The sequence below is a fragment of the Pollicipes pollicipes genome, unplaced genomic scaffold (assembly GCF_011947565.3).
Source record: "Pollicipes pollicipes isolate AB1234 unplaced genomic scaffold, Ppol_2.1 Scaffold_7262;HRSCAF=8765_pilon_pilon_pilon, whole genome shotgun sequence".
Taxonomy (NCBI): Eukaryota; Metazoa; Arthropoda; class Thecostraca; order Pollicipedomorpha; family Pollicipedidae; genus Pollicipes; species Pollicipes pollicipes.
In genome coordinates, this window is record NW_023597055.1 from 8,212,150 (window position 1) to 8,225,433 (window position 13,284).

Here is a 13,284-nt window from a genome sequence, read left to right on the forward strand (position 1 = left end):
GCAACAGGCAAAAGTGCAGCGAGCTGGGCCGTGCCGTGTCGTACTGCACTCAAGTGGCTCATGTCCCTGTTAGACATTTCCAGTTGCTAGCGCATGGCGATTGGCGTCTGGTTAATCGTCTGGCTTCATCGCTCTCAAAATGTCTAAATTTGTTCACGACCCCTCCCCCCTGCAACAAAGCACGTCACCTGATGTCCGCCTCCCGACTTGCGGGTCTACCACCGTTCACCTCACCGTTCTCTCGTCTCGCAGCAGAAACACACATCAGTTAGCAGCTCTGTATTGTGAAGTGCGATCAACGAACCACATGACATGTTAAAGGAATCGCAAGCGCGTGGAACACGGGAGTGGCCGGCAGTGTACGCGTCAACGACGCCAGCGGCGGCGGCGGCGGCGGGCCAGGCCGGGGCGGGCGTGGCCGATCAGCCCTTGAGAGAGGAGAGACCAGCTCGCATAATCTCGTCCACCAGCAGCAGGTTGCCGGCGATCACCGCACTGCGAACACACATGAGCAGTCAGCTCCAGAACACAGTCAGAACACAGCCAGGCGCTGTCAATTACAAGCATGCACAGTGCTATGGACACAGGACCAGCCTCAATTGGCAGTCACAGCACAGGCATTGTACAGTCAGTTATGGTCACATACTGACTTCTAGATCCTCCTGCAATTCCCCATATTGTATATGGCCTGCAGTAACATTTGGCACCTGCTGGATATTCAGACAAAAAATGGCTCTGGGCTACTGCTGCAGGGGTATAACATCTGCAAACCCACCCTGATAAAATTAAGCCTTTTAGGCATTTGCAACAGCAAACGCAACATTCCTGCCCATACATGGCCGACCACATCCTCACACATAGACGACCCTAGTACTTGCAAAATTCACGGGAAATGGCTAAACACGTTATATGAACTGACCAGCATTCACGGACCGTATCTCAGTGGCCCGGCTAAGCGCCTCCCAGCACGGCGCGGCGGCCCGTGCCTTCACCACACCTCCCCCGGGCGGTCCTCGGCCGCCGCCGCACTCACCAGGAGTTGATCATCTGGTGTTTGACGCAGAAGTTGTCAAGGATGCCGGCGTCGGCCGGCACCAGCGCCTCGCCGCTGCCGATGTCCAGGCCGACGGGCACGCCGGCCGACGCGTACTCCTCCTGCAGCTTCACGATGGTGTCCTGCGCGCCGCCGGCCGGCGGTCAGCTCGAGCACCGGGGGAGGGAAAGGGGGGGGGGGGGTACCGGCCGTCCCACCGGCCCACAGGTGTCTGACCCAACAAGAACACCGCTCCACCCTGACCGTAAGAGATGATAGTTCCCCAGCAAGGGGTACCACAGGACCCCGAGCAACCCACAGCTGCATCTCAGCTTCGTTGACGAAATTAGCAAAGACACGACACAATAAACGACGCAGAAGAATTAACGAATATGTCACGCCCGGTCCACTTCCATGTAGCATGTAGTCCAGTGTCCGGCTACGCAAAGCGCCTCGGCCAGCGGCTCGTTTATAAGCTGCGTACCGTGTTAGGATTTGCCATTCATATGGTCTGTATGAAAGTCTGGCGTAACTTTCACGTTTAAGCATCACGGCCGCATTTAAGGCCATAACATTTCATTGCGGTGACCCAAACCAAAACGGTAAAGGCGCAATAGTTACATTGTTCAGCAAACTTTCAAACTCAAATCAGCGCCGCGAAATAAAATTACTCCAGGTCAAAGAAACCGCTAAACCAGACAGAAATGATTTCAGCATACCCAAACCTTTGGACTGAACGCATCCCACGTGACCCTCCCACCACGTTCACAAAAGCCGTCCGCCCCGCACCAGCGCACCAGCAGCGGCCACCTGCCGCCGCTCACCTGCGCGTCGTAGCCGGCGTTGACGGCCAGCGTCTTGGGGATGACGAGCAGGGCGTCGGCGAACGCCTGCACGCCGAGCCGCGCGCGGCCGCGCACCTCCTGGCGGTAGCGCATGAGCGCCGCGTGCGCCGCCACTTCGAACGCGCCGGCGCCCGGCACCACGGCGGCCGTCGTCCAGCGCGTTCTTGATGGCGCGCAGCCCGTCCCGGATGGCGTCCTGGGCGGGGCAGGCGTCGGGAGCGAGGGTCAGTCCACAGGCGTGGGTCGGAGGGCGAGGTCGTGGGCCGGGGGGGGGGGGGGGGGCTGGGGTCAGGCGTCGGATGCGGTGGAGGATGGGGCACAGGCGGCACCAAGCGGCAGCGGCTGAGGAGGCTCGGGGAGTCATAGTCCTTCGGCGACTTTGGAGCTGGACGGCGCTCAATGCAGCATATTAAGGCAACAAATTGCCATAAAGTTATGTCCAAAAGCAGCCTCAACTCAAGAGCTGATGTGCACACTTCATTGAGACAAGTATCGAAATCGACATAAACTTCCACTACGACAGGAACCCAAGGTCATCTCTAGAAAAACAAAACAAAAATAATTCCCGCCTCTAAAACGCCGCAAACCACCACATGACGGTATTCTAGGCGAGCTGTCTCGCCCCTCGTACGGCGACAAACACAAGCGGCAACACAAGCTATTATGCTTGGTGCAGCATAATAACTTGACCTGTACCGATCATATAAGATGCAGGTCAATCCTCAAGTCCAGCCTACCTTGAACTGGTCCAGGGTGTACTTGTTAGGCGCCTTGATCAGGATGGTGACCGACTGCGGGTTGCGGCACTCCTCCACGAACGTGAACTTCTGCTCGCCCTGTTTCACACACCATCAAGCCACGGGTCAGCGACGAGTACACGCAGAGGCACGCCGGTCCAGGGATGTGGACAGCCACAGAAGTGACCGCGACTGATGCAGCCTCCGCAGTTATTCCCTATTGAAGGACCTGCCGACGCTGTTTCAAATTCCTTTCATCTTTTATCGAAGGAACGCCACGCATTTTACCAACGTCAGCTTACTGAGCGCCCCCGACTACGGGAGCCACATTATCACCACAAGACTAGGGCGTCAACCGAGAACCGAACACGGGACGAGAGATCCCGCCACGTTAGCCACTCGGCCATCACCCCGCGCCCGCAGCGTGGGGACAGAACCATGCCAAGCACGCACACCGACCTCGCTCCAGCACCACCGGACCCCTCAGCGGGGCGACGCGCGGCCGCCGGCCGGCCTCTGACTGACCAGCACGTGCTCGTAGACGAGCCCGGCGTATCCGAGGCAGTCTTCGGTCAGGTCGTCCAGGGAGTTCATGGCGGCACCGCCGCACGCCAGCGCCAGCCGCTCCATGTTGCGGCGCTTGGCGCGGCGCAGCGCCACGATACCCTCGCGGGCCAGCATGTCCAGCGACACGGGGTCGATGCCTGGCGACAGCCGGGTCCGGTCAGCTCAGGTCAGCTCAGGTCAGGTCAGGTCAGGCTCCGCGGGCCCGGTGAGACAGCACCGCCTCTCGTGGGCAGGTCAGGTCGTATCGGAGCCGGCGAGCAGCGGCGCAGGATCAATACCCGCTGGCAGCTTAGGTCAGATCACATCAGGTCTGGTCAGGTCAGATCAGGGAAATTAGCGTCACCACACACAAGAACAACTGGACAGGCAGCCGCCATCCCGTCGGCACCAGTCGGAGGAGGTAACATCAGTACTATGTGGCAACAGTACGCTGGACCAGACCAGGAGCACAGCAGGAGGCGGAGGCGGTCTCGTGACTTCCGCACCATGAGCCACAATCAACGCACGCAGCTGCAGCTGCCAAATCAGCACCAGCGACGGTCACCGAGAACGAGGTCGCCTTGGCAGGTGGTGCGAGCGGCACATCACAATCCGCTCACCTCCGTCATGTCCAGATCCGCACTAAGGGAGCCATTCCGCCCAGCCCACGACCACACTCTTCCACGTGCACCACGGACAGCACACATCCGGGCCTGGTGACCGTCCTCTCCCTCTCTCCCTCTCTCTCCCCCTCTCTCTCCCCCTCTCCCTCTCCCTTCTCCCTCTCCTCTCTCCCTCTCCCTCTCCCTCTCCCTCTCCCTCTCCCTCTCCCTCTCCCTCTCCCTCTCCCTCTCCCTCTCCCTCTCCCTCTCTCCCTCTCCCTCATCCCTCTCCCTCTCCCCTCATCCCTCTCCCTCTCCTCTCCCCTCTCCTCTCCCCCTCTCCCTCTCCCTCTCCCTCCCTCTCCCTCTCCCTCTCCCTCTCCCTCCTCTCCCTCTCCCTCTCCTCTCCCTCTCCCTCTCCCTCTCCCTCTCCCTCTCCCTCTCCCTCTCCTCCCTCTCTCTCTCCTCTCTCCTCTCTCTCTCTGGCTCCTCTCTCTCATCTCTCTCTCCTCTCTCTCTCTCTCTCTCTCTCTCTCTCTCCTCTCTCTCTCTCTCTCTCTCTCTCTCTCCACCCACCCACCAGACAACCACCATGCCCGTCCCCAGCACTTGTTGGTTTTTTTTCTTTGTTTGTTTTTGGATTCGAGGCCTTTCGACCAGAAATAATCATTTCAGGGCTATGAAATGAACGAAAATGGTAAATGGTGGGGCAGGCTTGCATGCGCCCGGGGGGCCAACCGCCGAGTTTTAACCCGCGCATGCGCGCTGGATACCCGGTCAGGGTTGCCCTTCCCGCGGGGCGCTCGGCCCACTCGTGGGTGACGCATGCAGCCTGTCCTGGACAAGCAACGTGTTGCGCGGACGCAGGATGAAGCAGGATGAAGGGTAAGAGGGACGGATCCCCGTCCGCAGAGCCTCACCCTTCTGGTTGATGACGACGAAGTTCTTGTCGGTGCCGTCGCACAGCTGCTTCTTCAGGGCGATCACCTTGCGCACGCGGTTGTCGATGAACTCGCGCTCTGCCCGCACCAGCTTCTCGCGCTCCTCAGCCGTCTTGTAGAAGAAGCCCGAGTTGACCTCGCTGTCGGCGGGCGGCGGGGGGGGGGGGGGGGAGCGAGGTCAGCTCAGCGTGCCGCTACACGGAGCCGCGCGACGCCGCCCCAGCGCGCCGGGTCACGCCCAGCGCCGCGGCACGGCGACAGCCCCGCACACAGGGCGCGGGGGAACGGACAGCAGCAACGTGACACTGCTCGGGCCAATGGGAGACCCGTGGTTACTGGGTCACACACGTTACTGAGTCGCATGCATCGCTGGGTCACGCACGCTGTTGGGCTTCACACATCACGTCCAAGATACGCCCATCCCCCAGAAGCAAGCCGAGTGCAAGTTATCAATGACATTGGTGTTTCTAGATTAGCCGTCAGACACATACCGGACGTTCTCTCCTCACCCCATACCATAGTTGACATATACTGCTCCGCAGACTTCAGGCCACTTATAATGCCCGCATGGCCACAGATCCCGACCGGAAGATAACGGCAAACAGACCACACCGACCCCCCCCCCCCCCCCCCCGCCAACCCGGCCGGCGCACGCCCGGATCACTCACGTCTTCTCATACTCCATGCTGACGTTGCAGGTGAGGATGTATGCGTTCTGCACGCGCTTCGGCATGTCCGGGTGGCGCGCGCCATGGTCCATCACGATGCCACGCACCAGCGCACTGTCGCTCTCTGAGAACGTTACGATACACTGTGAGAACGCTCTGTTGTGGTCCATCACGATGCCATCGCTCTCTGAGAATGTTGCCATAAATTGAGAACGTCCTCCCACGGGCGGGGGGGCTCACTTCGGCACGGGGCTGACCTCAGCACGGGGAGGGGGGCCGACCTCGGCGGGGGGCTGACCTCGACACGGCGGTGGGGAGGGGGGCTGACCTCGGCACGGGGAGGGGGGCTGACCTCGGCACGGGGGGAGGGGGGCTGACCTCAGCACGGGGAGGGGGGCTGACCTCGGCACGAGGAGGGGGGGCTGACCTCGGCAGAGGTCTGACCTCGGCACGGGAAGGGGGCTGACCTCGGCACGGCACGGCGAGGGGAACTAACCTGAGCGGTGCTGCATCTCCATCAGCTCCACCATGTGCAGGTCCACCGGGCCCGAGCTGGGCCTGATGCTCAGCACGGCGTCCACGCAGATCTGCCGGCGCGCCGGCGGGTGTCAGCACGCGCCAGCGGCGCGGCGCCACACTACACGCCAGGACATCGCCGAAATGGTCGCCGAGTGATGCCACATCCCCGGGCGATCATTTCGCGGCGCCGCTGACCGTCAGGGCCATTAGCGGTACCACCCGTCACGTGCACTAAGGCGGAACTTAACCACCGGCGGAGCGCTAGCCGACACCGCACCCCGACATACACACGCGGGTGGCGCTATAGGATTGCTGACAAATGACGTCCGTTATGAATACAAAGGACCGGCAGCGTACAGCGGGGACCGTGTGCCGCCGGGGCGGGGTGTGCGCCGTTCCCTCAGCCAGCTGTGCTGACGCTACCGCGCCACGTGGGGGGGGGGGGGGGGGGCACCTATGCGAGTTATGGCCGCGCCGCCAGCAGAGGCTACCGCACAGCACGTCACTGCGGGCTGCGTTGGCCCGACCAGGCCTGTGCTGGGCACCCCAGTGGACTGCGTTCAGACCGGCCATGCTCCGGAAGCTCCTCCGTGAGACGCGCCGACGACACGCGCTCGTGTCGGCTGTCTCTGCGATGTGTGCAGAGCCCCTGCGCGAGCCGGCGGCACTGCCTGTGCCTCCGTGACTACCTCAGTGAGATGGGCGGCCGACTCGTGGTGGATCTTGGTCATGAGGCTGCTGCGCGCCACGCTGATGAGCACCTCGCGCGAGGCCGGCTGCGTCAGCTTCACCTCATTCAGCACCTCCAGCGTCTTCTTCTTGGCCAGCTCGAAGCCCTCCGTCACCACTCGTGGGTGGAGACCCTGTCGCGACACACCATGTGAAGAGGCACACCTTGCTACTGTACATGACGTCGGTATACGTCGGGAGACCCTGCCACAGTGGACTGCCTTACAGGAAGGAACTTCTCCATCCAAATGGTATACTGAATAACATTAGCTCTGACTGAGTGACTGCCACAAACACTAAGCCTTCCATCACTGATGGAAGGCTTAGTGCAGGATGTGTCCATCACTGGCTGATGGACACATCCTGCAGATGACCCACCCGGCGAGAAATCCTGAACATCACACGTCAATAGCACGACACCACCGGGTCGACACAACGGCAGCGCGGGAGGCTTTGCCACACCGAACCGCCGGCGCCACGTCGAGGCCACGCAGACGCCAGCCCCACCTCGGACACGTAGAGGTCGGCCTGCTTGAGCAGCTCGCCGATCAGCAGCACTGTGGAGGTGGTGCCGTCGCCGGTGATGTCGTCCTGCGCCGTCGAGGCGCGCGCTATCAGCGACGCCGTCGGGTGCTGGATTTGCTGCCGACGCCGGAGAGCACGAGCGGTCAGGCGGCGTGGGCGGGGAGGGGAGGGGAGGGCGCACACAGCACCACAGGCAGCTTGACACATGCTGGCAGTGCAACCTCATTGAAGCAAGGTGGTACAGTACCCAGAATATGGCATACATTGCTTTCAAATCATACCAGGTTATGCAAACACAGCATGGGTATCATCAATATACATACATACATACATATATATATATATATATATATATATATATATATATATATATATATATATATATTCACATACATATGCACCACTTATGGGCTCTGGCATAAACAACCCAATCTGGGAAGAACATGACTTACCATCTCATGCAGAAGCACATTGCCATCTTTGGTGATTTTGATGTCACCTGCACCAGAAACAAGCCTGCAACAAACCCACCAGTCACTACCACTGTACAACTTGCTGTCATTCAAGCTGCTGCAGCTTACCGCATCTTTGAATAAGTGACTTCATCATACAGAGCTTTAATTACAGTTTGACAAGTTATCTTCCACTTGGTTGTATCACAAAAAGGTTACTAAGGATTGCAATCAACACTGGTAAGTCTGTTTTTTTTGTAAAAAAAAACTACAATTCTGTAATTAATCTATCATAATCTTTTTGGTTATTTTGTTGAACTATGGCCAAATGACAATGAATGCCTGCAATTTACTCACCTGAGGAAACAACAGAATTGCTGCACAACAGCCTTTCCACTAATTTTATGAATATGAGCATGCAAAACCAATCAGTTTTGATGCATGCAACTTATATTTATTTCAAGCCTTTCTGTTTTGGGATGGGTATGATGAACCCATTGGCCAATCCTTGTTTCAATGTGGATGTTAACCCAGCAAAACAACCCACGAAATAATTTAGGGTGTGACACTTGCCTCGCAGGGCATCCATACCCTGACCAGTGACCCATGCAGGAGGCTGCGAGCTGAGTGTGTTGCTATTTTTGTACACCATGCTGCAGCTGTTCAAGGGGCCACATCACATGGCCAAATCACATGAGTGAAGACATTTTGAGAAGCAAGCTTTGACACTTACTTTTATTTCCTTTGAATTTTAAGGACATTCCATTCACAATTCCTTTTAGGAAAATGCTGAGTTTCTACCACTTTAAAGAGCTAGCATCCCATAAGGGCCAAATTCTGCATTATGGAGTTCCGGTCAACAGCAGGAAACTTAATGCTGGGGAGGTCTAAGTCCACAAATACAAAATGCCCAAATGAAATGGTTGTTTAGGAGCAAGAACCTAGGGACAAAATTTGCAATAAGAATTACTGAAATGTTTTTTACCACCCACATGCTCCTGCCTCAGCACACCATGCCTTACTTCCACAAACTATTCCATGGCGACAGCAGAATGATATTAGCAACGAACCACCACAGCCACACCACACACAGCACAAAATGACAACATGGGATTGGTTTTCTTGCACATCAATATAGCAAATGATGCCACTATCCTACTAATGCTGACGATGTCTCTGGATTTGCTGTTCATTGGTTTTCAGGCTGGTCCCTGGACATTGAGCATGTCCCTGGATGTCACCTAACTTTCCCTACCTCTATCCATACTGCTACTTCCACTTTTAACTGCACTCCTACTGCTACCCTTTTCTTGCTGATGCCATGATGGCTCTGCCCTTGATCAACTACCTTGCTTATTAATAATAAACCAGAGCCATAGTTTAAAGCTTTAGCTGGCATTACTTCATATTTATGTCATTCTCAAGGGTAAGATGATGTAATTCCACTGTTTTCTGATACTGATTGGTGCATCATGTACAAAGAAGCATTATATAGTAAAGTATTATATAGCCATTTTAAACAAATAGCTAGATTCTGAAAGGCAGTGGATCTTCACTAAAGCCACAGCATTTGTGGTACAAGAGGATTCCCTCTACCATCTATTTCAGCTCACAACCATCTGTGCCATAGTAAAATTGCACACACAGTGAAATAAAAATCACCTTGGGGCATACCATCACAATCCTGGCAGAAAATCATGCAAATGGAAATCCCGGATCGCCCAAGCAGTTGACCATTTCACAACCAAACTTAATATGTGGACCACTAATCAGGTCTCTTAGAACTTGCTTGGGTTTCAAAAGAAACAACTTACATCTTCATGGTGCCTTTAGGTCCCAAGTTGGTCTTGAGAACATCTTGAATGCCTTTCGCTGCCGAAATATTTATGGCAAGAGCCTGGGCCGCGCGGGCAACTTCAGCTTTCGGATTCAGTGTTGTGATCGCAGCCATGACTTACTAGGATCGAACCTAAGTTATATCACAAATGCTTTACCCAAGAGATCGCAAACCGCCAGCGTCCACGCAACGCAGACCGGCAAAACGTGCTACGCCCTTACGATAACGCACGAGGTGCCGCTTGTCCGCACGAGACAATAGTGGTGGCTCCTGTTAAGAGGGTGGCATGTGGGACCAAAATTTTATTTAATGACGTCATATGCCAGGGTGTTATTGAGAAAACCACTACAGAAGTTCAAGTTTTACTTATACATTTCTAGCACATTTTTGTTTCCTCTTCAGTAAATGAAAACTGTGGCGCCGTATTTGTGTAAGATAAAGAGAAGGAAGAATGAGCAGAATGTGCACTCGGATTTTGGAAGGTTCTCGACCCAGGTGTTGAGTTACCTCGGGACGTCGCCCACCGGGCGCGAGCGCGATAGTATCTGAGACCCATTTATGAAAAAACACGAAAATAAGGAATCGATCGGGAGAGACAAACCAATGACCACAAATGTTGGCCCTGGGTAGTGGGGAAAATAGCAAACCGTATTTAGTTGAATACGGTTTACGACGATTCATTTTGGGATTTATTTAGTGGCGAGCTCCTATGGCAATGAAACGCTGCAAATGATCAATTAAAACGGAAAAAAACCGAGTCCGAGAGGACGTTGAGCCCAGGACTACAGGCAGTTTATGCACGTGCCCTCCTAATCTGTAGGTTCCGACGAGCATGATAGTCTACTCGGGATCGATGATTAGTGGCACAACCGGAAAACCCGACAATGTAATTACACCTTCGAGATTGAGCGAACAAATCAGGTTTGGAGGGGTCAAAATGTAGTTTAAATGAGACAGTCTGACAAGAAAATGACGTTTTTAATTGATGAACGTGGAAAAAACGGGCATTCTACGGGCAGCATCGGAAAGGACCAAAATCCGTGTGTGTAAAAGTAGGGAAGACATATGTCTCCACAGCCACCCATTGGGACTAGGGAGCCGTGCCCCCCCCCCCCCCCCCCTCCCCCTTCCACATACTTTTCAAGGTGGGTGTTGGGGGGATGCAACGTTAATTCCCTACCCATTTTTCAGATTTAATTTGTGTTAAGCTTATTTTCGTGCTACCTTCAACATGCATGCCGATTTACTTGGTTTACCTGCCGTCCTCCTTAAACCGCACTGGCCAAAATTGCTTCATATCGTAGGTGGCAGCATTTTAGCTCATCATGTACGGTGAATGGAGCTACTTAGGAGCAAACCCTAGGTTCCTCTAGTCTCAGAGGCCCCATTCTGTCTTTTCATATAGCCCTGGTTCATCCGCATCACTGCTTACAGTCCCCTTCAGCATATGTTCATGAAGTTCAAGATGATATGGCGTATCTCTCTGAGAGCCTCTGGATCCACCAGGGGACCCCGTGTCGCCAGAATAGCAGCCGGAATGCATCCCACCCTGGGACGGGCTGGCCCTTCAGCCCTGGACCGGTAATGCTTATGTGCCTCTTAGTGTTCTTCCCACGGGCCCCTTGCCCGGAAACGTAAGGTGTCTCAGGGTCTCAGCAGTGCTGAATGGAGTGGATCGAAATGAGGTCTGAAATGAAAAAGGCCAGCTCATGCTCACCTGAAAACGTTCATTATTCTGAAGAATAGACTAGTGATACTAATAACATAAACAGTTTTAGACCTTGCACGTTCGCAATCTCAGGCACAAGAACAGCGATGGCCAGGGTTGCAGTTTTCGTAAAACCGAACGACGGTAGCCGCCACAGGGAACACCAGACAGCTGGTGCCGTGCGCGAGAGAAGGACCGTCGCGAAATAATGATTCCGAAAGTCTTTCAATATGAGCCATTCAAAAGATTAGACTTGGCGTACTTTTTAACAATGATAAGGATGTCCTCTGGTCAAATTAACAGCTACAGCAACACGAAACACAGAGCTTCTACCTTTACTTTTCAAGTTCCTCCAACACATTTCAGTGCCACTTCGTGGTTCTCTGAAGGCTACGCCACACTTATTACGATCTGAAAATCGCACAGGTGAAGCATACGCTCGGGGTTCTTTCTCAACGCACGCACTGATATCTTAAAGCGTTCAAAACGTACAGGGGCTGCGGTTGAAACACTTATGACTAAGTACGGCTTATTTTGGACTCTAGAGGGCGTTAAACTGCGATTTGGACAACAATTAAACATGCATTGGAAGCGCATCAGCGAGGACGCCAGTTTCATGTCACTCAACCGGTGAAACTTTCTGACGTCTGCTTTATCGACATGACGTCTGCTTTATCGATAAGCTGTTTTTGACACCCCATGGCGAGGCAGACCATCAGGATCTTGGCATCGTCTCTGCCAATACGACCCTCCTCCGACCGGCGGTGAAGTCACGTGATTGCGACGTCTGCACACGACACTAAATAGCCTGAGGATGTGAACTCGCATATGCATTTGAACGATGCAGTGAGGTGACCACGGCTGGACGGCAAGCACAGCTGGCTGGAGCAGACAGCACGGCTGGAAAACTAGAGCCGATGGCTAAAAGGTTGGATCTAATGGTTTCATGCATCACCGTTACGAAGATGTCAGCAGCCTCAGAGATGCCCATGACTATGCAGGCCTGTAATGACTTTTTAGACCGAAATATAAAAGCAAACCACCGTATGTTGAACAGGGTTGTTTTAACACTTTGAAAGTCTGCATTCGCGTTTACATACCGTGGGCAAAATCCAGCAATAATCCTAAATGATCATGAACTTCGCAATGGTGAACACTGTCTTGCGTGCGTTTGAATCGTCCAGGGCGTCAGAAATATGCACGCATGACAAACCATATGAAAATACTATACAAAAAATGGAAAATACTACAAACCATATGACCAATAGATGATCACAGCGTTTCAACATACAATGTTGTAAAATTTTGTATTGGAAATAAAGTTGTAGAACTACATTACAGCCGAAATAAGATGCCCGTTGACATCTTTGTGGTGATGAACTTTTAAAAAGTGCCCACAAATCAGGTCAGATAATCAGGTCAGACTCAGGTCAGACTCACTAAAAAAGGAAGAAGTATATTGCTGATCTGAAGTGCTAACCGTCCAATTTGGACCCGAAAAGAAATTGAATTGTTTCCACGTACCATCCCTTCAGAAATGCAGTTTCGCTCCCCAGTGCTATTCATATTGATTACAGTTCCTGATAGTTCACCAGATCATGTTTTCGAACTTTGCTTCAAAGGTGGGACACTCATTTTGAAATATCAGGCAATACGTATGACTATTGGAAAGTTTCTCCATTTCGTCTACTGCGCATGGCCTTCTGCACACCTGGGCGATTTGTGTTCAGGTGTGCTGTGCGCATCTGTGTGGCAGTACGGCTGCATGCTGTTGTATCAGCCGTATTATTTCTGCGTCGTGTTGTTTCGGTCCTCGGCTGCTCAATGCGAAGTCACGCTCCCGTGGAATACATCTGCTGCGCGGAGGATCTTCAGCAGAAACACGTGTCTCTATAGCCAAGTCATGGCCAGCAGCAGGCCGGCGAACAGGCTGGGATTTTTCCGACGAAATTTCAAAAATTGGCGGCGGTTCCCGCTTCGGGCCATTACCATTTCTCGTCTACCTCTCTCCGTTTGGACAACAGTGTGATGCTTTCGAGATCGGCTTCGACAAACGCGACATTGGTCCCTTCACAATCGATTGCTGACGTCACTACGGATCGGACAGTGATCGGCGGCATGGGTGGTTTGTAGACGGCGCAT

The 13,284-nt window shown here is 54.0% G+C and overlaps 1 protein-coding gene across 1 annotated transcript; it reads right to left on the minus strand.

The window, feature by feature from the left end:
- Positions 1-264: 264 nt before the first annotated feature.
- Positions 265-9,628, minus strand: LOC119114001 (T-complex protein 1 subunit zeta-like). The gene is given in 13 exon segments (XM_037238236.1): positions 265-495; positions 1,034-1,176; positions 1,858-2,022; positions 2,024-2,074; positions 2,616-2,714; positions 3,141-3,319; positions 4,684-4,844; positions 5,373-5,496; positions 5,869-5,959; positions 6,581-6,754; positions 7,128-7,262; positions 7,598-7,661; positions 9,412-9,628. Coding segments are annotated over 13 exon segments (1,596 nt in total). The 5' UTR covers positions 9,549-9,628; the 3' UTR covers positions 265-422.
- Positions 9,629-13,284: the final 3,656 nt, after the last annotated feature.